This window comes from Ailuropoda melanoleuca, chromosome 10, assembly GCF_002007445.2.
Source record: "Ailuropoda melanoleuca isolate Jingjing chromosome 10, ASM200744v2, whole genome shotgun sequence".
NCBI classification, from domain to species: domain Eukaryota; kingdom Metazoa; phylum Chordata; class Mammalia; order Carnivora; family Ursidae; genus Ailuropoda; species Ailuropoda melanoleuca.
This window is the reverse complement of record NC_048227.1, coordinates 36,417,698-36,443,724: the sequence shown is the minus strand read 5'-3', so window position 1 is coordinate 36,443,724 and position 26,027 is coordinate 36,417,698. Positions and strand designations below refer to the sequence as shown.

Below are 26,027 nucleotides of genomic sequence, written 5' to 3'. Positions count from 1 at the left end.
GAGTTGGATTACTACAGAGCATCCCATGGAGCATAAAGCAACGGGGCGGGGGGGCTACCTACCAGGAGGTAAAGAATGAAACCTACAACGTCCCCCCTTCAAGAGTTCTTCCTCAGCCATGGAGACCCTGGTGACCCATTGGGCTGGAGGAAGGATACAGCAAGCAGGGGGGGATGGTGCTATGAGGCGGAAGAGGAGGGTCCAGAGGTGTTTTAGGTTAAAACAAACCAAGTAAACGATGAAATAAACAAATGAAGGGTGCCTGGGTGGCTCAGTTGCTTAAGTGTCTGCCTTCGGCTCAGGTCATGATCTCAGGGTCCTGGGATGGAGCCCCACATCAGGCTCTCTGCTCAGCGGGGAGTCTGCTTCTCCCTCTCCCTCTGTGCTCCCCTCCTCATTTCTCAAATAAATAAGATCTTCTTTAAAAAAGAAATAAATAAATGAAATCAAATGGGCTTTAAACTGGATTAAGAGTTGAGGGTTTTTTTTTTTAAGATTTTATTTATTTGTTTGTTTATTTATTTAGAGAGCAGTGTGAGTCAGGGGAGGGGCAGAGGGAGAAGGAGAGAGAGAATCTCAAGCAGACTCTGTGCAGAGCACAGAGCCCAACATGGGCCTCAATCTCATGACCCTGAGGTCATGACCTGAGCCAAAATCAAGAGTCAGTTACTTCACTGACTGAGCCACTCAGATGCCCCAAGAGTTGAGTATTTTTGATTCTTACAGTTGAGATAAAATTTCCTGGGAGTGTCCCTTCAGAAATCAGAAAGCCTTTTTATCACTCACAAGTTTTGATAGTCATGAAGACAGAAACAAAGTTTGAGATACCAGAGCTCAAATCCAAATTCACTGGGACATCAACACTAGTGCAATGGGAAGGACTCAGGGGTCCATGTCTCAAGTTGTAATCACAGAATTAGAATGCTGGTAGCTACAGAAGCTGAGAAATCTCTGCCTTCTGAGGGCCTGCCATACACAACACAAGGCTGCCTATTTCTCCCTAGATGTCTCTATCAATGGAGACCAACTCTCTTACCAGCCAGTTTTTTTTTAAAGCTTTTATTGATTTATTTGAGAGAAAGAGAGAGTGTGACAGAGCAGGAGATGGAGCACGAGCAGTGGGGAGAGGCAGAGGGAGAAGCAGACTTCCAGCTGAGCAGGGAGCCCGATGCATGGTTGAATCCCAGGACTCCAGGATCATGACCTGAGCTGAAAGTAGACGCTTTAACCCAGAGCTACCCAGGCGCCCCTCTTAAGCCAGTTTTAATATCTGGGTACTCTTTTATTGATTTACCAATCAATTTTTTTAAAAGTAATCTCTACACCCAACGTGAGGCTCAAATTCACCACCCCAAGATCAAGAGTCTCAGTCTTGCTTTTATACAGAAAACATCAGTATTTTCTCAACATCTTTATTTTCTTGAAGGTAGTTGCAGTAAAAACAATTCTCGCTTTTCCTTCATCAATTTTTTTAAAGCCTCTAGTGATTTTTTTTTTCATGGGGGGAGAGGAGGGACAGAGGGAGAGAGAGAGAGAGAGAATCTTAAGTAGGCTCCACACCCAGCACAAGGCCTGATGCAGGGCTCAATCTCACGACCCTGAAATCATGACCTGAGTCCAAATCAGGAGTTGCACCCTTAACTGACTGAGCCACCCAGGCACCTCAAAGCCTCTAGTGATTCTTACTGTTCCTCTTTGGGAACTGTCCAGATTTTACTCCCTTGATCCTTTCAAGAGCATAGTGACCAAAAACTAGAGTGTAATGTTCTAGGTATGATGAATACATTTAGCATAATGATGTCTTACTTTCACTCCATAATAATTAATATATCTCAATGCAATGCTGAATTTCTTTCCCTTGCAGTAGGAAAACTTGTAGGGGTTTCATTTAACAAGAAGTCATTTTAACCTTCCAAACTCCCTACTTCACCCAACTTGTAGATTATTGTTTTTGCACTGCTTAGAAAAAAACCCCAAAATTCTACCAACACTATACTCTGCTAATACCTGTTTTGCATTTCATTCTGGCTCTACAAGTTACTTTCTACTTTGTCTAAATCCTTAAAATAATTGATCTCTTTGAATATGGATACTCAATGTGGTGCTGATTTATACATCTAATAGATTTACTTATTCTTTCACCCAGGTCTCAACGGTTGCCTGGGCTGCCCAAAAAGCCTTGAAAATGGTCTGTGACAGAGTCCAGTAAAATCTAGACGATGAAATGGAGGGGATGGGTGGCAAGTATGAGCAATAGTTTGGTCACAGCGGCTGAGACTGTGAAGAGAATCACAAACATAAAAGCCTTGCTTCCCACCTCCTAGGCCTCCATTTCACTGGTGTGCTGGTAAGTGTTTAACAACAAGTACTGTAGGGGATAAAACTCTGATGCGTAGCATTTGCCTGTAGGGTTAATACTGTCACCATGGCCAATTTTAAGCTACTAATGAGACCATCACTGAATATAGAGTTGGGATATATTATACTATTATATACTGGAATTCCATTATATAGTGGAAAAGTATTTCCACTATATAAATATTATAGATGTACCACCTTATATCCGTTAGGATGGTTACTATTTAAAAAAGCAAAGTAACATAATAACAAGTGTTGTCGAGGATGTGGAGAAATTGGCACCCTTGTGAACTGTTGGGAATGTAAAATGGTGTGACCCCCTATGGAAAATGGTATAGCAGTTCCTCAAAAAATTAAAAATAGAATTACCATACAATACAGCAATTCTGTATATACCCAAAAGAACTGAAAGGAAGGACTCAGAAATATTTGTACACCCATGTTCACAGCAACATTATTTACTATAACTAACCAACTGTGGCATATTTAACCACAACTAAAAAAAATACAATACACATAAATAACCTCAAAGCACAGATAATAGTAAAACAAAATAATTAGGAAGTGATGCATTTTGGGTACTTTTGATTTTGTTTTTGATATAATTTGTTAAGTTGATATACTTTAATTTTTAATAATGGCGGATTCCTGTGACTTTAAGAGCCAGCTCTGAGAGCAGGTGCTAGCTGGCATACTACTGACAGATTCCCATCTAGGGTTTAAGAGCCTAAGACTTGGGTGGGATGCCCCAGTTAACTAGTTCCATGGCTCTGCTGTCAGGGTTAGATAGGCCAGTAGCAGAACCTGTTGGTGTGATCATGGCCATCTCCACACATCCTTCAAAGGATGTGGAAGAAGATGAAGAAAGGTAGTTTGGTAAAACTAATTTTGAAAGTTGTTATTGCTGCCTAACCCTTCCCCTAACTCTGTAGAATGATACTGCTGTGTGGTGTTCGTGGGACTGTAAACTAGCACAACCACTTCGGAAAAATTTTTGGGAGTTTTTCATAAAGTTAAACATACACCTATCCTATGACCCAGCAATAGTACTCCTATTCGTTTCCCAAGAGGAATGATTGTATACATCCAAAAAGATTTCTACAAAACGATTATAGCAGTGTTATTTATACTAGGCAAAAACTAGAAACAAACCAAATGTCTATCAACAGGGGAACTGATAAATTTTTATATTCTGCAGAGTACTACTCAGTAACACAAATGACCAAATGACATGCTCACAATAACACGGGTAAATTCCTCCAAAACAGTATGTTCAGCAAAGGACGCCTCTGCAAAAGGACGTTTTTGAATATCTAAAACGACTTAAAAAGTTTATTCATTTATTTTACAGAGAGAGAGAGAGAGCAGGGGAGGGGCAGAGGTATAGGCAGAGAGAGAGAGAGAGAAAGAGAGAGAGAGAATCTTAAACGGGCTCCATGCCCAGCCCAGAGCCTGATGCGGGGCTCAATCTCATGACCCTGAGATCATGACCTGAGCAGAAATCAAGAGTCAGATGCTTAACTGACTGGGCCACCCAGGCGTCCCTAACACATGGCTATTTTAAGGTTCCTGTGTGTTGCTCATGTATGATTCCAGTTACATAAAGTCCCAGAACGGGTGGAACAGGCAAAACTAAGTTGTAGTCTAGAAATCAGAACAGTGGCAGCTTCTTTGAGGTATTTTGACTGGAAACTTACATGAGGGAAACTGCCTGAGTTGATGTTCTCTAGAGTTTGGTCTGGCTAATGGTTACAAGGGTGTATATATTTGTCGAGATTCACCAGATTGTACGCTTTATATAGGTGCAGCGTTTGTAAATTATATCACAGTAACATACTGCTAGTATAAAAACAAGATTAATTATATTTTTTTAAATTGTTGAAATTACAAAAATGATTGTTCAGCTTTTAGTTTCCTTCTGATACGTATTTGTTTTTTACTTTTATGTCTTCTGTAAAATCTAAACAAAAGACTCTAATATAAATTAGAACTTTCATATGTTTCTAGACTATGTGCTAGAGCCGGCAGTTAAGTTAGGTTCTAACAGGATACCTAGAGGCCAGCAAAGAGTGAGGCATGGTCAGCTATCAGGAAAGTCAGAGGCCTGTGCCGGCAACTCTCCATAGAAGCTGGATCAAACCAGACATGTCAGCCCAAGATGGTGGGTGCCATGACAGGAAACCCTTGACTAAATAACGATGAAAAGGTGAGAAACCCTGCTTTGAAGAAATCCCTGCCCCAAGTAATGAATATTCCATCTCCTACTTAACATGTCAATAAAAGATTGAAACCCAACCCCCAGGGCGCATAGCTGACATTCTCTCCCTCTCTCACCTTCCCTTTCCCTCTCTTTCTATCTAGCTCACCTTCTCTCCTGTCTCGAGAGTGTATTTTTCACTTTAGTAAACTTTCCTGCTTGCGTTACTTTCTCATCTGCTGTGTTGCATGTCTGTCCTTGAATTCTTTCTTGAGACAAGACAAGAACCTTCAGTGACACCTCTGGGATGGTCTGGGTCAAGGTCCCAGGGCCCCAGGGTCTCCCTAGTTCACTTGGCAACACTAGGACTTTACTGATATTAATTCCATTTACTCTCCTGCCTTTTGAGTTTTTGTCATTAATTTTATTTCAAAATATATTTAAATCACACAGACATTATTATTATTGCTTGGGACAGTAATATTTATTTGATTTGCTCACATATTTAACATAACCATTGCTCTTCATTCCTTTTATCATTTCCATGTTTCCCTTGGGGTCACTTCTGCCTGAAGAACTATCTTTTGTATTTCCTTTTCTGAAGGTATTCTGCTTCTCTGGATAGGCCTTTATTTCACCTTCACTTTGAAAGATATTTTGTCAGGGATTAAAAGTAGATTGAAAGTTATAGTATTTTAGCCCTGTAATAATGAATATAACATGAGTTGTTTTCTTCCAGATGTTCCTATGACTTTTCTGTTTGCCTTTGATTAAAGAGAAACAAAACAAGTTCTCTTGTTTTTAATCTTCTTTGAAACTGATAGAATTTCTTGTATGTTTGTTTGGCTTGATAGCTCATCAGTTATTTTTTAATCGACCATCACATTTTACAAAATCGATTTTAATCCAATTTCCATCTCCTAATGAGAACACAGGTACATCAGCTCTTTAAACACAGGACATGGACTTTTTAAAAACTCTCCTCTCTGAAGTTTCCTTCCTTTTAGCTTTCATCCATACTTCAGGTAGATATTTTATACGTATCATTTTTCAGTTACTAATTCCTCTTCAACTGGGTCCAAACTGTTGTTAAAACCATATGCTGCATTTTAAAATTAGTTATCACGGATTTCTGTTCCTGGATTTCCATTTGAGTTTTCAATAGACTCCTAATCTCCAGGTAAGTTTCTATCCTGTCATCTATGTCTTTGAACACCTAAAACATATAGATTTTAGTGTTCCTATCTGATAAGTCCAACAGCTCAATCATGTTGTGGGTTAGTTTCTATTGTTTGCCTCCCCTCCCCCCCTTATTTCTTTGTATCACTGGAAAATGTGATTGAATAATGGGCCTGATGTGTGAAAAACTCTGGAGGCTTTGGATAATGCTATCTTTTGGGAGAGATTATGTAGAGGCAGGTCATCTCAACCCATCTCCCGAGTAAGCTGTTTTAGTTTGTTTGCACTCGCTGGAAGTCTCAGTCTATATCTGGTTCTGCCTGCATTCCTAGGCAGGAGATCCTTAGGGCTGCTGTCTGAGAGATACCGTCTCTTTGGGGGGTCCTGAACTTCTATTTGTATCTATTTCCTCTGCACCGTGGTACCACTGAAACTGATCTTCTTCCAGCCCTACCCTTGCTTGCCTTCATAGCTTCTTCCCTACATGTAGCTGAATTTGCAATGGCTTGAGGGTGTGAAAATAAGAAACTGGAAACCTCAAGATTCAGCCTCCTGGAGCAGGGAGATTCGTCAGGGGGAGATGTCACATCCTACTACATTGCAGACCCAACAGGAAGAGAAAGACCTCTCAAGTGGATATTGCTTTACTATCCCAGCAGGAGGAAGATAGGCTTTCCTCCTCCCCCAGCAATAGCGCAGCAATGAGCAACAGTCACAATTCAGCCAATGAAAAGCCGCTATACTTTGAACTCCCAGTTTACTGCAATAGACTTTATGTTTAGAATACCTACTCAACTTCCCCTTTTACTTTATTAAAGACCCTTCCACTCCTTTGTTGGGGGGACTTGCCAATGGTTTTGCTATAGCTTGCTTGTGGATTGCAACTTTCTTCAATGCTCAAATAAACCCATCTTTTGTTGGTAAAATAACTGGCAGTTTTATTTTTAAGGTTAACAAGGGCAAAAGCTTTACCAATCATCCAGCTTACAACCCAGTGCGCTCCGGGACCTTGGCCCCTCAAGTTGAAGTATCGGGACAGCCCCACAAGTCTTCCCACCATCCCCCTCTATGCTTCCCCCCATGGATTATTTAAAGTGCTGCTATTTTTTTTCAGATTCTTAGTATCTGCCTTCTCCCCAGCTTCTCAGTCTCTGATTCCTGCCCAGGCCAATGCCCTGAGGGGAAAAGGCAGAAAATTAGTTTCATTCCAATGAGCATCTCTCTCTCTCCTGCTGGCTCTGTGTGTCCTAGCTGCACTGGTAGTCTTCCAAAGACTTCAGACAATTCCTTTAAACCGGATTTTACCTACTTTTTTTTTTCACTGTACGTGCTGGTTTGCTGCAGATACTCCATCATCACTGAAAGAGGAAATCTACAAATTCTAGGTTAATTAAATTTTCCTATTTTGATTTCTTAAATAGGTTACTGATACATACTTGGACTTTTCTTAAAGTATTGGGGATAAGTCTGACTGGATATTAAAAGCTCTTCCTAGAAGCATGTGTAAAATACTGTCTACCAAGAGCTGTACAATCATCATAAAGGTCCAAGGTGCAAGGATTTGATGAAGTTGGATCCAGTTCTCTGCTGTCTATCTCCACTGTCAGTTAAGTCACCATCAAAATTGTCAAGTAACCAGTTTTCCAGGTGCCGATCACTAATATAGAGGTCACTTTGTAATATAATATAAAGGAAACCAAACCAATTAACATTCCTCCTTTATTCTGAGGAACGTCGAAAGCCAGCAGTGGTACAGTTAGAAGCGGAAACCAAAGTCTTAATTATCCTACTACTAACGGCTTTCTCAGAGCTTCAGTGTGTGACCGGCACACAGTTCCTCGGTGCTGTACCGTGTATAGCGCCTCTAGTCCACATAACCACCTGGAGATAGTGTGGGTTATGACCACCCTTGTTGCAGATGAGAACACTCGGCCGCTGAAAGGCTGAGCTCACTTGCCAAGGGCCCCAGCCCGGCGGTGGTGAGAGCCAGCACTCAGAGCCAGGCCATCTGCCTCCCGAGCCCCTGTGCTTGGCCATCATGCCGGTGCTGAGAAGACTTCGCCAAAATTTGCTTGCTTCCCCTCCTTGCTCAACCTCTGTGATTTTGAAGAGAAAAAAGATTAAAAGTAGGGCCTACAACACACTGAACTAATTAATAAAATAAAAAATAAGAAGAGAATGAGCAAACAAAACGATTTAGTCTTCCCCAGAAATGGACTCTATGGCTCCAGAGATCACGTAGTCCCATCTCCCAACCAGAAGTCTTTGATTCTTGAATTTTGATTCTTCCTAATGGTCTGAACAGGGGAGTTCCATAGGGAGCACATAAGAAAAAGCGACAGTGCCTTTCGTGTTCAAAGTGTAAAGGGACAGCTAAGCACCTGCCTTCTTGACTCAGGGCGAAAGGGAGTGCTCCTGGAGCGACAAGGGGGAGAGAGGAGGTCCTGTAAAAATGAGCCCAAATCATGTTTTTCAAACTTTATGAAATAGCACTTTCATATTTGGCCATATCTATGTTCTTTTGCCACTGATACCTTAATGTTTTCTTTACATTGATTCACTTGTTATTTAGAAAAGATTATTTTTAAAATCTTCTGTCACTACCATAACTGAAATACCAGAATGAATAAATTGTTTTAAGCAGGATGTAACTGAAAAAATAAAGAGAAAGGAAAGAGAACGGTGTTGTTATAGTAAAATAACGTTAAAATATTTAAAAATACGAGTTGAATTGTAAATGTAAATTGGCATAAAATATAATAGGTAATTTAATTCTCATCACAGCAACTCAAAGTGAATACTATCTCTATTGTTCTAGAGGAGGAAGCTGAAATGTAAAAAACTCAAAATTTGACTGACAGGCCAGAGCTAGTGGAAGAGGCAAGATCAAACCAAAGTCTATTGGATGCCAAAGCCCCCAAATTCATGTCTGTGAGATTTAAAATAGATGTTGAATTACAGCGCATGAAAACATTGAAGTGAGCGCTTACAGTTTGAGAGGAAGATGAGAGAATATTTTCATCAGTCTCTGGTCAGGACCCTTCAGTGTTCTTTGCGGGGGAGGCAGAAGGGTTAGCCTTGAAGCAGAGCTCATGAGCTCCCACAAGCATTCTCGTGAGGCGTGGGCAGAGGCAGCCTTTAGAACAACCTAGAGCAACGCTGGGGCTGGAATGATCGATGCAAGAACACCCTGGTCATGCCTGGTTTACCACTGCCCTGCAGTAGCCAGGGTGTAGAATGGTTCCTCTTTACCAGTCCAGGGAAAACAGGAAAGTCTTTGTCTCAAAGCTCAGGGATCACTTAGTGATCAGTATAGACCCCAAAGCTGCTGATACTAAGGATGAACTAAATCAACTAAAGTGAGTTTAATGGTGAGTGAGAAGTCAGTACTTTGAAATAAAAAATCTTACGTGCAACTGACTAAACTAATGAGCTAGGTCTCCATTTTCCAATATGGTGGCCTTTAGAAACATGTGGTAACTGAACATTTGAAATATGGCTAGTGCTGAGAAACTGAATTTTATTTAGTTAATAATAATGATTAATTTAATTTAAATAGCCACATGTGGCTAGTGGCTACAGTATAGGACAGCACAGGTTACAGAATAACCATTTTACCATAAAATCATCTGCTTTATTTCCCTATAGCAATAAACAGATTTAATAAGGTCTCACACTCCGTAACAATTCTGAATGGCTTTCTCCACCTGCCTTGATACAGCTGAATGTCAGTTCAACCCCAGGGGCCATCTCTCCTGCTGCCTCTGCTTCCTCATCAGACCCACACACCTTCCCCAAGGGAATAGGAGCCCAAGCCAGTCATACTCTCTCACAGGTGGGGTTCTCAGTCCCTTGACTGGTCATAGGTTCTACTGAGACGGTGGCTTCACGCCTTCCTCCCCACTAACTGATTTATATTGCTGCAGCACTGTGTTGGCCCAAGTGTGAGGTGGTGTTCATTGCAGTTTTCCTGTTTTTGAAGGCCCCTGGGAAAAGAGAGTGCAAATCCAGACTCTAGTTGGTGGGAGTCCACATAAAGCTAGGCAATCTATGTCAATTAGGTGACTTAAGAGTAAGTCAGTCATGTCAGCCATTGTGGGTCAGTGATAGATTTTTTGTCCCCTGCCCAGGACAATGGATTTGATTCCCAAGAAGCGTGTTAACTGAATTTTGCAAAGCTAATCTCTCCGTTGCACAGATAAGATTGCAGTATAAGAATGAAAGTCACAGAAATAATGTCCTTAGAGGACAGAGGAGGATGAAGCTTTGTGGTAGGGCTTGAATGGTGATGGAGAAGCAACCCTTAACAGGAGCCAAATGGCTGAGCCCAGGGAAGCTCTAGCACCTCAAGGGCTTTGACCCTACGTGCTATTTCCTCTTCATTCCCCAAGTCCCTCCTGAGAACAAGAGTATCCTGGAGCAAAGCAAAAGCAAAATGGGTCTCCAAGACCTCTCAGAGGCAGAGGGTGAGGCATGAGGAGCAGAATGTGGAAGCAGAGGTTTAAACACAGAATTACAATGAATTTGTTAACCATGCTCTGACTGGGAACTGTCTTTATTTAAGGACTAAGTCATCTTCCAGTGGTTCAGGGACTAAATTTTCCATGGAAGTGTGTCAATCCCCGAGTATGATGTATACACGGAGATTAATATAAAAATTATATTTAAATAGTAGTAGTAAATAAGGGACTGTGAATGAGTTATCTCACCTAAGTTTACTCAAAATAGGAAGACGGTCATCAGAATGTTGTCAAATAAGTAGAAAGCAAAAAGTATGAGGATACCTAAAATATCATAGTAAATACTTGGAACCTACTTTGAGTTTTGGCAGGTTATTAATTATTGATTCAATTTCTTTAATAGATATATGTCTATTCAGATTGTCTGTTTCTCCTTGTGTGAGTTTGGTAGATTATGTCTTTCAAGGAATTGGTCCATATCACCTGAGTTATCACATTTGGGGCCATACAGTCTTTCATAATATTCCTTCATTACTTTATTACTCTTAAATGTCCATGGGATCAGTACTGATGTTCTCTTTCATTTCTTACATTAGGAATTTGTGCCTTTTCTCTTTCTTCTATTGGTTAGCTTGGTTAGAGGTTTATTAATTTTATTGATCTTTTCAAAGAGCTAGCTTTTGTCTTTGTTGTTTTTCTCTACTATTTTCCTATTTTCAATTTCATTGACTTCTGCTCTGATGTTTGTTATTTCTTCACTTCTGCTTACCTATAATTTAATTTGTTCTTCTATCTCTAGTTTCCTAAGGTGAACCTACTTTTCATCCAAGCCTAGGCTTTCCCAGGAGAACAAATTTCATTATCAGCTTGGCAAACCTTAGCTAATTAAGCAACATTTTAATTATTTTTACTCAGTTATAAGAAATGTAAAGTACACTAAGTGTGCAGTTAAGAATTCCTTTATTAATGTAAACCCGCCTTAGTAACCACCACCCAGACTAAGGTACATTACATTTCCAGACTCTGGACAGCTTCCTCATGCCTCTTCCCAGGCAACATTCCACAGAGTTAGCCTTCCTTAAATTTCTATTACCATTTAGTTTTGCTTGTTCTTTGTCTTCACATAAATAGAATCAGAAAGTAAATACTCTGGGGCTTTGTGTGTGTGTGTGTGTGTGTGTGTGTGTGTGCGCGCGCGGGGAATAATCTTAGTTCGGTATAAATTATGGTATAGGTTCATTCGTATTTTTTTCGTAGGTTTTTACTGTTGTGTGTATTCCATCATATGATTATATCACAAAATATTTAGTCTGCTCTTGTTGCACATTTGATTTGTTTTCAGATTAGAGCCATTTGGAATAAAGCAATTATAAACATTATTTACAGGCCTTTTGGTGAACATATGCATACCTTTCTCTAACGCAGTGTTCTCTAACAGAAATTTAATGCTAGCCACAAATGTAATTTTATATTTTCTAGTAGCCACATTAAAAAAGTAAATAGAAATAACTGAAATAATTTTTTTAAGGATTTTATTTATTAGAGAGGGACAGCGTGTGTGCGCATGATCAGGGGAGGGGCAGAGAGAGAGGGAGAGGGAGAAGCAGACTCCCCACTGAGCCGGGAGCCTGACGAAGGGAGGGATCATGACCTAAGTCAAAGGCAGATGCTTAACCACCTGAGTCACCCAGGCACCACTAAGTGAAATAAATTTAATAATATATTTTATTTAGCTTGACATATCCAAAATATTACCATTTCAACATGTGGCACTAGCCATAATGCTCAACAGCTGTATGTGGCTAGTGACTCTCCGGTTAGCAACGTAGTTGGGTATTTAGCTAAAACTGGGATTGTTGGGTCACAGGATATATACACATACGCCTATTTCCCTATCTATATCTATTTCTATATTTATATTTACAGTCACTTTTAGTAGATAATGTCAAATAATTTTCCAGAATTGTTGTACCAAATGACACTCCCACCCAAAGGGAACAAGACAATTATCGGTACATAATTCACTCTCATAAACTGTTGATCTTTAGAGCCTCTCTCCAAAAAGTTATATGAAAACAAAATAGGTGAGAGGGGAGAAAAGAAAACACAATCAGAATATAATGGATCTCTCCCTCTCTCTTTCCCCGTCCTTTTTTTTTCATAAGCTGATATTCTGGAATCTGTAAAAGGACAAGCTAAGCAATCTGCCCTGGAAGCAATTTCACTGGGTCATGAAGGAAACCAATTTCAGTGATTTGGAGGTTTTCTGAATAGAATTGAAAGTTTAGCTGAAAATTCTACGTGACAAGTTATCTCTGCCAGTGTCCATCTGCTGAAACGAGATTTGTATCTTTTCCTTTTCAAAATTTTTAAGCTGCCAGTGTTGGGTCAAAATTCTGCTTCAAATGGAGATAATTTGACCATGAGAATCTCAGGCTCTTTTTGATACATCAGCTGGATGTTACCACAGGATAATGGTCCTGTACCAGCATTTAAACACATGAATATGAGCGGAAGAAAAAAAGTGTGAGTATAATCACAAATATCTTAGAAGTGTGGAATCTACTTCATACCCAGTTTTCTAGTCAGCATAGGCCTAAACAGGATAATAAGGCTCAAGAATCACTTTGATCAACTTTAGCTGACAGGTGAACTTTTTAATTGACTGATTGATCAATATTTTAAAAATCCTTACTTCAAAAATGTAAAATAGCTTTTGTATGGCTAGCCAGTAAATATTAAAGAGCAATTTTACTGTTCTGGCTATTCTAAGTAATAGAACAGTCTTGCTAATCTGTGGAGTATCTGAAGCTAAGGCCGTTTTGTTATTTGAACCAAAGTCAGTGACAAGTTGGAAATTACATGTTCTAGTTTCAGAACAACAAGCCAGAATAGAAATTCTCATACAATACAAACTGGTGAAATTCAGAATCTTGGATCAGATCCTTAGCATGTTAGGTTCTCAATAAGATATGAGCAATTGCCTCCCCCCCCCTTTTTTTGTAGTAGTAGTGTAGTTAGAATGGTCATATGACCATGGTCCAGGCAACATTTTGATCATTTTGATGTGAGCAGGTGAAAGTCATTTGATTATTCAAACAGAATAATGTCAGGGAATCACATAGAAAAAGCACAAAATTACCAATGAAAATTGAAAGAAGCCAAATTCTCTCTGAAAATTAAAACATAAATAGTAAAATTTCTTTTCTTTTTTCATTGAAATACTTAATTTCTCTTATTTTCAATTCATATAAGTGATTATTAGTAACCATAAACCAATCTGGGCAGCACTACCTTTGAATTGTTAAAAGACCTAATTTGTCCATACCCTCCATAAGAAAACAAATTATACCAATTAGTTTCCTTTTAAAATAATTTGTAATTATACAATGGAAATATCTCCTAAAATTACTGGGCATTCTAAAAGAACTAACTGTAGAAAGTAATAACACCATTGAAAGGAAAAGAGGCAACATTATTTTTTTTTTTCCTCAGTAAGCATTTTATTGAGGAGATAAAGCATAACGTGGGTTAACAAACTGGGAAAAAGAAGATACCAAGATGAAGGTAATTAACAACACAGGACTGGAACGTCAATCACAGTAACTGGTAGGACTCACACTGCCTTAAAGGCACTATGGCATGTCAATCAACATTACCAGGTAAAAGAAAGGGGAATCATGGTGCCGCTCATTTCTGTTTTTGCTCTCTGTTTAATACTCTATCTAGCCACAGATGTACACATGGCGTGTTGTAGAACTCTCAGGTTCTACTTGTAAGTTAGCAAGGAACTGAACATTTCCGTCAACTCTGTTCTCAAGTGGGCCAGTGTTCTAGAGCTTTAACACATCCCATGATGTAGAGGTCCACAGGTATGGACTAGGACTACATTTTCATGAAGTTGGTCTTTGCTATTACTAGAAAACTTATGTATGGGTGTAGGCATTTACCTTACAATTACCCACTCTGGGGGCAGCTAACAACAGAGATAAAACCTGCCTATGACCACGTGAAAAGCCCAGTTGAAGGACGACTTTACAAAGTCAAATTTCACACTGTGATATTCCCCCCTCCTTCCTTTTTAAAAGGCTGTGGTTTTAAAAGCTTTTGTTTTTTCCCTGAAAACAAGAGAACTTTGGTCAAAGCCAATTCTTAAACCAAATTTTGAAAGGCAGCTGGAGACGTGCCTCTTCATTTAAGAGTTGTAATTTCTGTTCTTTCAAGTAGGCAAAACGATGAACTACGACTGCAGACACCAGTGTCTTCTTTCAAATTCTGACGTTTATACTGGAAAAAAACCCATTTCTTATGAATATCTAAATTTTAGAAAGTATGAAAAGTAAAGAAAAGGATGGAAGAAGCATCAACCTTTTGGGGCACTATATTCCTAAGAGTAGGCTCTATGATTTTTTAACAGGAAGCCCAGAAATTTCTCAAAAACAAGTCTTTTTACTCATTATCAGGTACTCCCAGCTACTCTGTGATTAGACAACTAAAATCAATTTTTTTCAAGCACCCTCAATTTATCAGGTATGCCTTCTGGACTATTTGAACCACAAACCAACTCTAGATTATCATGCTTTTCTAGTCACACCTGTGGCATGATGAGCACTGTACCACCATGCCCTACTATATAGTACAACCCAGCCCTTGATACCTTACAGTGATTATCTCCTAGAAGAAAACTGAGTCAAATAACCTACCTCTTAGTTTCAAACCAAGGTTAATGAGTGCTTTTAAATGAAATTAAAGTACTTAAACAAAAAGATATAAGGTACTTCATTTCTCATACTGCAATTTCAACTAATTAGGTCTACAGATATATGGACTACCTGGTTACCCAGAACCTCCTGCAAATTTGCAGTGTAATTTGGCTTCCACAGCATATCATTACACTTCATAACAAAGTACAGAAAGTTTAGGGTTTACCCATGTAAATTCTTTTCAAGTAGAGGCAACATTATTTATTAAAAATGCTTATCAGTGAGGAAAATAAAAGTTAATAACTATGTACCATTAAATGTTTGGAGAAGACGCACTACTGGAAATCTGAGTAATTTTACGATAGCCTTTTCAGTGCAGTAGGGCCTTCTCAGAGTCTTTTGCATTATGGTCACTGAATTTTATCGGTTTTTAAAAATCCATTTTAAGAGGATTTTTTCTTTTTTTTTAATAAAAGGATGAACTAGTTAACAGTTCTGGAAATTATTAAATCTTGATTTATATAACTGTCAGAAGCCCTATTTGTTGACTTAATTGCCTAATTGTAATGACATAAATATCCTTTTCCTCCTATCTTTAGCCTGATTTAAACAGTTGTGAAATTATTCTATCATTTAGTAACTTCAGTATAGACTACAGAAACAGACTAATGGATACCAGAAATTCAGTTTCCTTTCTTTTCTACGATCCCCACGATGTAGGGCAATTTATTAAAGTCAAGAGTTCTTAGGGGAGAATCACGGTGTGTTGAGATAATTCTTGTTATAGATAGTAAGTATTCCACTTTTGGGTCCATAGAATTTTATCTAGTGTTGGATAAGATGTGAACAAATTCTCAGCACTGCAGACTCAAACACCAGAAAATACCAAAAACCTCAGGACAAAGAGCCAGTCATAAAAGACTCACAGATTAGATTATCTGTCATCTACCATCCAACAGAGAATGGATCCTTGTGAACTACCACCCAACAGAGATCATCCCTGGATGTTCATTTCATAAAAGCAAAACCAGAATTCCACATCGATACCACTGATGGGAGAAAATAATTGACAATGTACAAATGAGAAAGAAAAAGACTTGTCCAAGAATTACACATAGTATGTAAAAGTCATAGAGCTTAATTTCTGCTCCTGAGGTTCAACAAAAAAATCAAGGGAATATGAACCAATGGCTCTAACACAAGGCGCCCCTGTCAGATGCAGAATTCTCTTGGGTACGATGATGTGTCTCAGGTATGTGACTTTTTGTGAAAATAGCTGCCAAAAACTGTCAAGGAATAATATAGCATGAGTGATGGTTAATTTTATGTGTCAATTTGGCTAGGTCACAGCACCCAGATACTTGGCCAAACAATATTCTAAATGTTTCTGTAAAGGCATTTTTAGATGAGATTAACATTTAAATCAGTAGACTTTGATTAAAGCAGATTGCCCTCCATAATGTGAGTGGGCTTCACCCAATCAGTTAAAGGCCTTAGTAGAGAAAGACTAACCTTCCTGAAAAAAGAGAAAATTTTGTCCGCAGAACGCCTTTGGAGTCAAACAGCCTTCTGTGGGTCTCCAGCCTGCCAGCCTATCCTGCAAGGGCAAAGCCCCCACAGTCGTGTGATCTAATTCCTTACAATAAGTCTCTGTCTTTCTTACTCTATCATCCATCTATCTTATCTATCAGTCTACCTACCTACCTACCTACCTACCTATCTCCCTATCTATCTGAAGTGCTAAGGATGAGTTAGTATGTTACGTGTATTAGTTCTATATTGATTCTGTTTATCTGGAGAATCCTGACTAATACAGGCAACATACTAACTCACCCTTACTATTTATAGAGAGAGGAGAAAAGGAACAAATGTCTGGGACCAGTGAGTTTTTTCTCCCTCTAGGTAAGCTGCTTGGCACAAAACTATTAAAGAGGCCACACTGGCCAGTCTTCTCTGCTCCTGGTTGACAGGTCTCCGCACAAATCAATTACAGTTACATAAAAATATCTTGGCAGTTAGTTGAGGAGTAGATGCAGAGATATCCTATTGCTTAATGCCCACCATGTCATCTGTTGTACCTCCCTGTTAGTTAAGTCAGGAGGAAAACACTCCCCTTATTACATAATCAAAGATAAGTGTATAGAAAGTGTGTTGTGCTAGCAAGAGGACGAGGAAAAGAATTCTCCTAGCTAGAAAAATAAATTGAACTATAAAGTGGTACCACTACAATGAATGGCAAATTTACATTACAAAACATACTGTAACCACTATGACAGAGCAATTGCATTTACAGGACTCTCCTATAGAAATACTTGTGTAAGCGGCAAAAGATATAGGTACACGGATGATGACTACAAGAGTATTTGATTATCATAAGACCAACTTATTTTTTTAAAATAACACGTAAAAGTTAAATAGTACAAAGAAATGCCTTCATCAAAAATAATGCAGAAGATAATAATAATGCTCACGATTCTGATAGCGTTATTTATTACTAAACCCAGACACATCCCACAAGATGCTATTACACAGTTGAAAAATTGAGGTACATAAAATTTGTTACTAGCCCAAAGAAACAAGATTCCATCCCACGATACGTGCTCTTGAGGACAGATTACACCAAGCCTCTCTTGTTCCTTGTTTCTAGGAACTTCCGTGTTTCCTAACTACATTTCTTCCCGGCAGATCTTCTGGGAGGTCATGGGAGCTCGAGAAGGGAGCCTGATAGCACTTGAAAGGAGGGAAGTGAAGTGTCTTGCCCTTTGCCAAGGAACCAAACCGATGTAAAAAGGCCTATACCGTCCCTGGGTGGGCTCGAACCACCAACCTTTCGGTTAACAGCCGAACGCGCTAACCGATTGCGCCACAGAGACACGGTGCGCTCTCTTTCTTCATTATAATAGAGAGTGATTCCTCACTAAACGCAAATGGCTACCAACCCCTGCTGTGTGATTGGGTAGGCTCCAAAGTCTTGGAAAACCGGAGAGATTAGAGCGACAAATGAGCCGTTTGTCGCGTTTGAAACCGGTGCATTGGGTAATTCCGAAACTGGGGCACCCAAATGGCCTCGCCCTGCCTTGCCCCTCACCAACCTCAGAAGCCAGAACCTCCGGAGACACCCCGGGCCGCGACCCTACCACCCCTCTATCCCCCTAGGCTGAGTAGAGAGGGCCCAAGGGAAGCTGAATGCCCAGGGCACTCAATTAGGACTTGCTGAATTAATGCATTTGAGAGTCTGAACATACAAAGGGACAATATATATTTATATACAACACACATATATTTATACACACACACACACACACACACACACACACACACACACACACACACACTCTGATAAACTCTGATCCTGCACCTGCAGCCAGCTCCCAGGAAGTAGCCTGCTAGAAGTCAGATTTGTAGGAAGTCAGGCTTTGAACTCTAGTAACAATCCAGGAAGCTAAAAAATAAACTTGTGAAACAACTGGTTCAAAATGGCCAGGATTTGATTAATAACTTAGAGCTTCCCTAATTTTTATTCCCATTGCAACTTAGGACTATTCAGAGAAAGTGAAATACGCACCCTAACCAGGCATACAGGATGCTCAGCTTCTAGTTACCCACTTACAGCTTTCCCATGCCAACAGTCTCTATGGCTTAAGTCTTCCCTTTTTCCTACTATAAAACTTTCCCACTCCTCCCACAGCTTTTGTCTCTTTTAAAATGCAAGTGACCATGGCTGATGCCCTTGCTACAGCAAGTTCTGTATAGTCTTTGCCCTTCTCCTTTGGTTGGTCTTCGTTTTTTTACATACATTGTCACCTTTAAGCTTTTAATCCTTTGAAGAACTCTGAGAACTGAAATAGAAAATGTTTTTAAAAAGGGGACATTCTATTCAAAAGGTTTTATCTTGGTCAATTGATTCCGAACCCTGCAATGTCCCGCAAGCTGAGCAACAGAGAGACCTACAGTGCACCATTTGTGCAGCTTAAGCTCCAAGGGCTCAATTCAACTGCGTTCCATCTTCAGGGGTCGATGCGGTCAGTGTGAGGGAGCAGGAAAAGGGTCGGGGCCAAAAAAGAACCTTCAGGAGAACGGAAAGAAGCATGGTTGAGGACAAGGAGACCTCCCACCAGGCTTGTGGAGATGCACTGGCCAGATCCTGAGAGACGAGATTTGTTTTTTATTTTGTATCAGAATGGGGAGGGACAAATGGAGAGAGAGGACCTAAAAGAGATAAAAGTGCAAGACCCTGTAGTTGTTCAAGTACAAAGCAAGAAAATATTGTGAATATTTTTGCATCAAAAATATTACAGGACATACACCAATTGCAAATGCTTTCCTCTAGCGCTGTGATGGTACAGAGGTTAGCACTTCAAGTTGTAGTTGCGGCACCTGCGGTTCGAATCTGGGTCACAGCAGTATTTGATATTTATCAGAGCTCATTGGGCTGTGCAGTTAGGATCGTGTATCACATTCCATGTGAGTTAGATTTCAATATTAGTACTATTAGCATAAAATTTGGGTGGGAGGGGTAGAAAATGGCATGTAAGTTGGCTTTTGTTAGATTTTATTGTAAAATACCCTGCGGAATGCAAACTCATAAAAAGCTCGTTGTCATAGTGCCCCATCAACATCTGAAATATCCCAACCAGAAAAACGGTTACGCCTACACCGTTACGTAAATGGATAGCCCTTTACCTTTTGGGATAGTTCTGCGCATGCTCAGATATGAGGCACGGTTTTGGAAGACCGAATACCTGATCCCAGCTTAGTGCAGGGTCGGATTTCCTCCTCTTCTCCTGACTGCAAAGTATTAGGGAGCCACCGCAAACCCTGATGTTAGTCCACAAAAAGTGATGAGGAGATTATAACCAAGGATAAAATACTTTCCAAATTTTGTCAAGAAAGATAGCAGTTACTGCCGTGACTCGGATTCGAACCGAGGTTGCTGCGGCCACAACGCAGAGTACTAACCACTATACGATCACGGCGCGCCACAAACCCGCAGGCGTTTGTTGTGCCTCCTTTAATATTTTTGATGTAAAAACATCCACGCCTAGGTAAAGCTATACAAAATTTCCATCAGCTCAGAAACATCAATACAGTCCTTTCCAACCAATTCCCACCTACTTATGCTTTGCTTATGCAAATCATTCTGATTTCTTTTTGTTGTTTTGAAAGGACTTCACATTTTAGCAACAAGTTAGATAAGTAACTTTGTTAACTCGCAATCAAGATTTTGAGCCCAAGAGAAAAGAAAAAATTACAAGGCCCCAAACAGGCGTAATCATTGTTATTTTTTAAATTAATTAATTTTATTTTAAAAAAATAATCTCTCCACCCAATGTGGGGCTGGAATTCACCACCCCAAAATCAAGAGTCAGATGCTCTACTGACTGAGCCAGCCAGGTGTCCCAAATCACTTTTATTTTTAAAGCATTTTAAAAAAAGATTTATTTATTTATTTTAGAGAGACAGTGAGTGGGGGTAGGGCAGAGGGAGAGAGAGAATCTTGAAGCAGACTTCCTGCTGAGCGTGGAGCCCAACTCAGGACTCGATTCCCAGACCCTGAGATCATGACCTGAGCCAAAATCAAGAAACGGGGCCTCAACCCAGGAAGCCACCCAGGCACCCTACTGCTATTTTCAAATGAACATTTTATATATGTAAAATAAATAAATTCAGTTACAATGTACTATAGCTCTGTGAACTGATTTAAAAGCAACATCACCCAAAGTTCCATGATTATGCATAGTATCCAAGTGTTTATCTTTAATACTATTCCCTACAAAATGAATCAAGATTGCTTAAAGAAATGACTACTTCCAGGAATGGTGCTGGGGAATTACAGGGTGAGCATGGGAAAGCTTAGATCAGAAGGCAGTGATTCGTTAACAACCCACTAGGATCTTTAAAAAAACACATAGCCAGCTTGAAGGAATTCTCAGTCATGAGTTGTGATACTTTGGGTATGAAAAAGAACTGTGATTTTTGTGCAGGGGTCAGTAAACTATGGCCTGCTGGCCAAATCCCACTCAGAGCTGTTTAGTAAATAAAGTTTTATTGGAATACAACCATACTTATTTATTTATGTATTATCTATGGCTGCCTTTGTGTTACAATGGCAGAGTTGAGCATTTCAACAGAGACCATACGGCCTACAAAGCCTAAAATACTTACTATTGGGCATTTTACAAAAAAAATTTGCTGGCCCTAGTCTAGTGGATTGAAAGACTGAATTAAGGAATATTGGAGTCAATGAAGTTATTTGCATGCTGAAGTATTTAGGTTCAGTGATCATGATAGAATTTACTTTAAAATGGTTCAACAAAAACATATAATTAAGTAGATATAAACAGTTCCGATTTCTATCTCCATAGGTTAGTGTTGACTATTTTTGAAATTCACAGAAGTGAATATACTTTGTGTGTCTGGCTTTTCTCCCCCCATGCAACATAATGGTTTTGAGATGCATCCATACTGCTAAGTGTATTATAGTGCTCTTGATGAGTGTTATTCCTCAAGTTGATGGATACTTGTATAATTTCTAGTTTGGGCCGTTGTAAACAAAGCCCTTATACATGTGCATTCATTTTTAGAGTATATATTTTGTCGTGGAATTGCTGGGTCATGGGATAGGTGTAAATTTACTTTATTAGGAACTGCCAAACAGTTTTCCAGAATGACTGTGTGATTTTACCTTGTCAACAGCAACAAGGTATAGTTACTCTATATTCTTTTCAGCAGCTGTTCTCCCTCTTTAAAAGTTTACTGATTTTTGTGAGTGCAAAAAGGTATCTCACTGTGGTTTTAATTTGTGCTTCCCTAACAAATAATGATATGAGCATCTTATGTCTTTTGCTCATTTAGAAATTATCTTTTGTGAAGAAAGCCTATTCTGGTATTTTGCTAATTTTTAATGTTTTTGCTTTTATCATTGACTTCTAAAAGTTCTCTATCCATTCAAAATTTGAGTCATATTCTGATAAGAATATTGCAAATATCTTTTCCTACCCTATGGATTGTCTTTTTACTTTTTATGGTGATTTTTGATGAACAGAAGTTTTTGTTTTGTTTTTTTTTTTTTTTTTTTTTTTTAAAGATTTTTTTTATTTATGTGACAGAGAGACAGCCAGCGAGAGAGGGAACACAGCAGGGGAGTGGGAGAGGAAGAAGCAGGCTCCCAGAGGAGGAGCCTGATGTGGGACTCGATCCCGGAACGCCGGGATCACGCCCTGAGCCAAAGGCAGACGCTTAACGACTGCGCTACCCAGGCGCCCCCAGAAGTTTTTAATTTTGATGAAATCTAATTTCTTTATTTTTTCTTTTATTGTTAAGGTATCTTACTCTAAGACATCTCTCCTGCCCAAGACTGTGAATATATTTTCCTACATTTTTTCTAGAAACTTTAATATTTTAGTTTTCAGCTTTAAAATTTATGATTCATATCCTGACCTCAGCACAATACTTAAGCACTTTGGCTTAAGAATCTTTGACTTGCTTGCAGATCACCAACCTCCCAGAAATTCTTATAACCTTTGATGTAAAAACATTCATAATAGTTTCCTGCTCTGCTCTTTGTTGACTACAGATCTTTGTGTTTCTATTCCTCACTCCTCCTCTTGCCCTCTCTTTCCTTCTCTCTCCTTTTCTCACCCCTACATCTGAGAAAACCAGCAATACCTAAAACTGAGAAGAAGAAAGATCTGATTAATTTGTGTTCAGGAGCCCAGGCTCTGGTTTGCAAATCTGATCCTGCCCTTGTGTGGTCTTGGAGAAATAACTTATACTTATGTGCCTCAATTCTTTCTTCTATAAAACGGGGCTAATGAGAGTAATCACTTCATTCTGTCGTTGTCTGTGCCTGAATTTAGTAGCTACTCGATAATATCATAATCAGTGGAATCATCACCCTCATTGTCATTATCCTCTGCATTATTTTTGAAAATTATTGTGTTTATATTTTGCACCTTAGTTTTGCTTCTCCTAGAAATTCTTGTAAATGGAATCATGGGAGTATGTATGCTGCTGTATTCTGCATAATGTCTCTGAGTTTTATTTATATTGTGGAGTATATCAAAAGTTTATGCCTTTTTATTGCTGAATAGCATCCCACTATATGGATTTATCACAATCCGTTTACCAGTGTCCTGATAATGGACACTTGAGTAGTGTCTAGTTTGGGCAATAGTTAATAAAGACACTATGAACATTCTTGGTTTGAACATTTGTTTTTAGTTCTCCTGGAAGACTATCTAGGTGAAGAATTTATGGGAATAAAGGGAGGTTTATGTAAATTCATGTTTAAATGTGTAACAAACTGTAAAACCAAAATGGTTATAACACATTCCCATTAAAAACGTGTGAGAGTTCTGGTTGTTCCACATCTTCACCAAGATTTGGTGTTTGAAGGCTTTACAATTTTAGCCATGCAGTGGTGGGTGCAGTGGTATCTCAGTGCAGTTTTAATATCTATTTCCCTAGTAACTAGTGATACTGAGCACTATTTTATGTGCTTACCGGCCATTGGTATGTCTTTCTCTCTGAAGTGCCTGTTTAAGCTTTTGCCCATTTAAAAAAATAGGTGTTTCAGTTTTTAATATTGATTACAAGAGGTCATTTTAAATTCTGGAAATAGGGTCTTTGTCAGATATGTTTTGTAAATATTTTTTTCCCAGTCTGTGATTTGCCTTTTCACTGAATGGAATCTTTAATGAGAAGATATTTTAAGTATTTTAATTATTTTTATAATTTTAATATTTTAAGTATGAATATTGTTAAAGTCTAATTTAATATTTAATTAGACTAATATTAGTTTAATATTTTAGAGTCTAATTTATCATTTTAATATTTAATATTGTTAAAGTCTAACTTGTCATTTTTCTTTTTAATTTTTTTTGTATAATATTTACTTTGCTTACCACCAGGTCATAAGGATGTTCTCATGCATTTTTTTTCTAAAACTTTATAGTTGTAGTGTGTATCATTTGGTGTATGATCCAACTCAAATTAGCTTTCATGTCTATTGTAAGGTAGGGATTGTAGGTTTTTTCACTATGTAGATATCTAGTTGTTCCTATGCTATTTGTTGAAACCATAGTCCTTTCCCCATTGAATTGCTTTTGTGTCTCTTTTTGGAAAATAATTTGACCAGAGGTGGTCTATTTTAGGTGCCTCAATCCTTCTGTCACTCCCACACTGTCTTGTTTATAGTAATATGCAGCTTAATAGTAAGTCTTCCAGCTTTGACTTTTTCACACATCTCAGCAAATTTTGAAATGTGTACATACCAAAGTAGCCAACATACAAATCAAGATCTGTGGTCCCTTAACTTCTCTCATCTCATTGTAAGACATATGTCCTCCCATATTGTGTCTGGTCCCTTAGCCAAAGATCCTCTATTGCAGCCTCCAGAAAAAGTAAATCTCCAGTTACCGTTAGAGCTGATGGAGAGACAAAATGTCTGCAACACTCAACCACGAATCTAGGTTTTTATTGAAAACAAAGTTCATATTCTAGTTCTTTGGCTAGAGCAAAATTTTCTATTATTTATGATCACGAATACAACGTTTGGTTTGGAATTCTCTGTTCTTTGTAGGGAGATAAAGTCCCAGGGAGGGCCTCTAACTTACCCAACTGTTAGTTGACTGTGAGGTTGAAGTTGGAGGCTGGGTAAGAACAGACTTTTATTGTATTAGAAAAGATGAGGGGGAGATGCTGAGAAAAGGTGTAGGGAAGAATAGGTTGGAGCTAGAAAGTCGAATCTTGGGTCTTGCAGTGATTGTTAGATTTTGTAGAAAGAGGAATTAGAGGTTACCCATCCAAGGGGGGAGAAACTTTAGTGCAAACAACCAATATTTAAAGGCCATTTTATGATACTTTCTAATTTACACATTATCTTTCTTTTCCATTTTTGTAAAAATGGCAGCCTTCATGTGCTTGTTATATGACTTTTAAAATGTGTATTTAAGTTAAAAACTATTAAAATTAAACTATACATCACGAACGTCCTAATTTCATCTTAAATTCAACCAACAGTGCATTTAAAATAAAATGCGCCCAGCCTAAGAGACAAACCCACGTGGCTGTAGTGCAGTTCCTGGGTGTGTGTGATTTTCAACTGCAGTTGCTTTCTCTACTTTCCCGCACGCCTGGAAGTCCTCATTCAAAACCCAGCAGAAACCGTTTCCTTTGCTAAAAGATTTGAAAGTACTCTTACTGCAAGTAACTGCATTAAAAATAAATTTACCAGTTGCATCCTTGGAATCCACAGAAAGCCCAGGGGAGACGTTCAAGTGCCAAAGGAACAGGGGCCGCTCACTCCCTGGTAGCCAGGCCAAGGCTTTGGCTCCCACTGGAGACGGGAACTCGACTCACCTCCACCAGCGACGGGACCCCGATTTCATCGTCATGCGGTTTTCAGATGAGGAAAATCGCACGGAGTTCTTCCTTTCCCTCGGCTCTATTTCCACCTCTCCCTCTCTGCCTCCCCCACAGCGTTCTGGGAAGCTAATATTGGACAGGACCGAGAGGGGAAGCTGCCCTTCTCCTCCTGGTCGCTCCCGCCTGGGCGTCTCGGCGGCTCAGTCGCGCCGGGACGTTAGGGCGCGCGGGTGAGGACCGCGGGGCCGCGAGGGCAGCGGGTGCGGGGCCGCGAGTTCTCCGCCCGTGTCCGCGCGCCCCGCGCACCTGCGCGTCGCCGGCCCAGACGCAGGGACTCGACACCGCCCGGGGCTGGTCCGCAGGCCGCACGCAGGGGTGCGGGGCTCGGACCCGCGAGAGGGGCCGCTCTGAGGGGGCCGGGCCGGAAGCGGCTAGTTTGAGGCGCCGGGCCCAGGAAGGGTCTCCACGGCGGCCCAGGCCCGGTCCCGAGGTGAGAGGTGTCAAAGCCCGAAGTGTTAGCGGAGCGAGGTCGCGAGGGGAGTCCTTCTCCCCGCCTGTACGGGAGAGTCGTTCGCCGAAAGCGGGCAGGAGGGGAGCGTGTGTGGCTGCCAGACGGCGGCCAGCGAAAGAAGAGACGGAGTTTCCTGCCCGAGCGGCCGTGCGGCGCGGGAGAAGGGCCGGCGTCGGAGAAAACTGTTGGGGCCCGAACGTGCGGAGCCTCGGCTTAGGTAGGGTGGAAGCGCAGGGCGGCGGGTTGCGGGG

At 39.9% G+C, this 26,027-nt stretch overlaps 1 protein-coding gene, 1 long non-coding RNA gene and 2 other non-coding genes across 6 annotated transcripts in view; 1 reads left to right on the top strand and 3 right to left on the bottom strand.

Annotated features, from left to right (window-relative positions):
• LOC100480647 (myomegalin) overlaps positions 1-25,386 on the bottom strand; it is a 46,410-nt gene extending 21,024 nt beyond the window's left edge. Inside the window, exon 1 of one of the 3 annotated variants that reach the window (XM_019793491.2) lies at positions 25,260-25,386. Coding sequence is in view for 1 of the 3 variants with exons in the window: in XM_034670551.1 (XP_034526442.1) it covers positions 25,260-25,294 (35 nt within the window). In the remaining 2 variants the exon portion in view is untranslated. The remainder of the gene's footprint in view (positions 1-25,259) is intronic. The other 2 variants (XM_034670551.1, XM_019793492.2) reach the window with 2 other exon arrangements.
• On the bottom strand, positions 17,697-17,770 carry TRNAN-GUU. Its single transcript has one exon. It is a non-coding gene; the product is annotated as a tRNA-Asn (tRNA).
• Positions 19,802-19,873, bottom strand: TRNAH-GUG. Its single transcript has one exon. It is a non-coding gene; the product is annotated as a tRNA-His (tRNA).
• A 360-nt stretch (positions 25,387-25,746) lies between the features above and the next one.
• LOC117804193 overlaps positions 25,747-26,027 on the top strand; it is a 9,099-nt gene continuing 8,818 nt past the window's right edge. The window contains exon 1 of the long non-coding RNA XR_004628531.1: positions 25,747-25,993. This is a non-coding gene — a long non-coding RNA (uncharacterized LOC117804193). The remainder of the gene's footprint in view (positions 25,994-26,027) is intronic.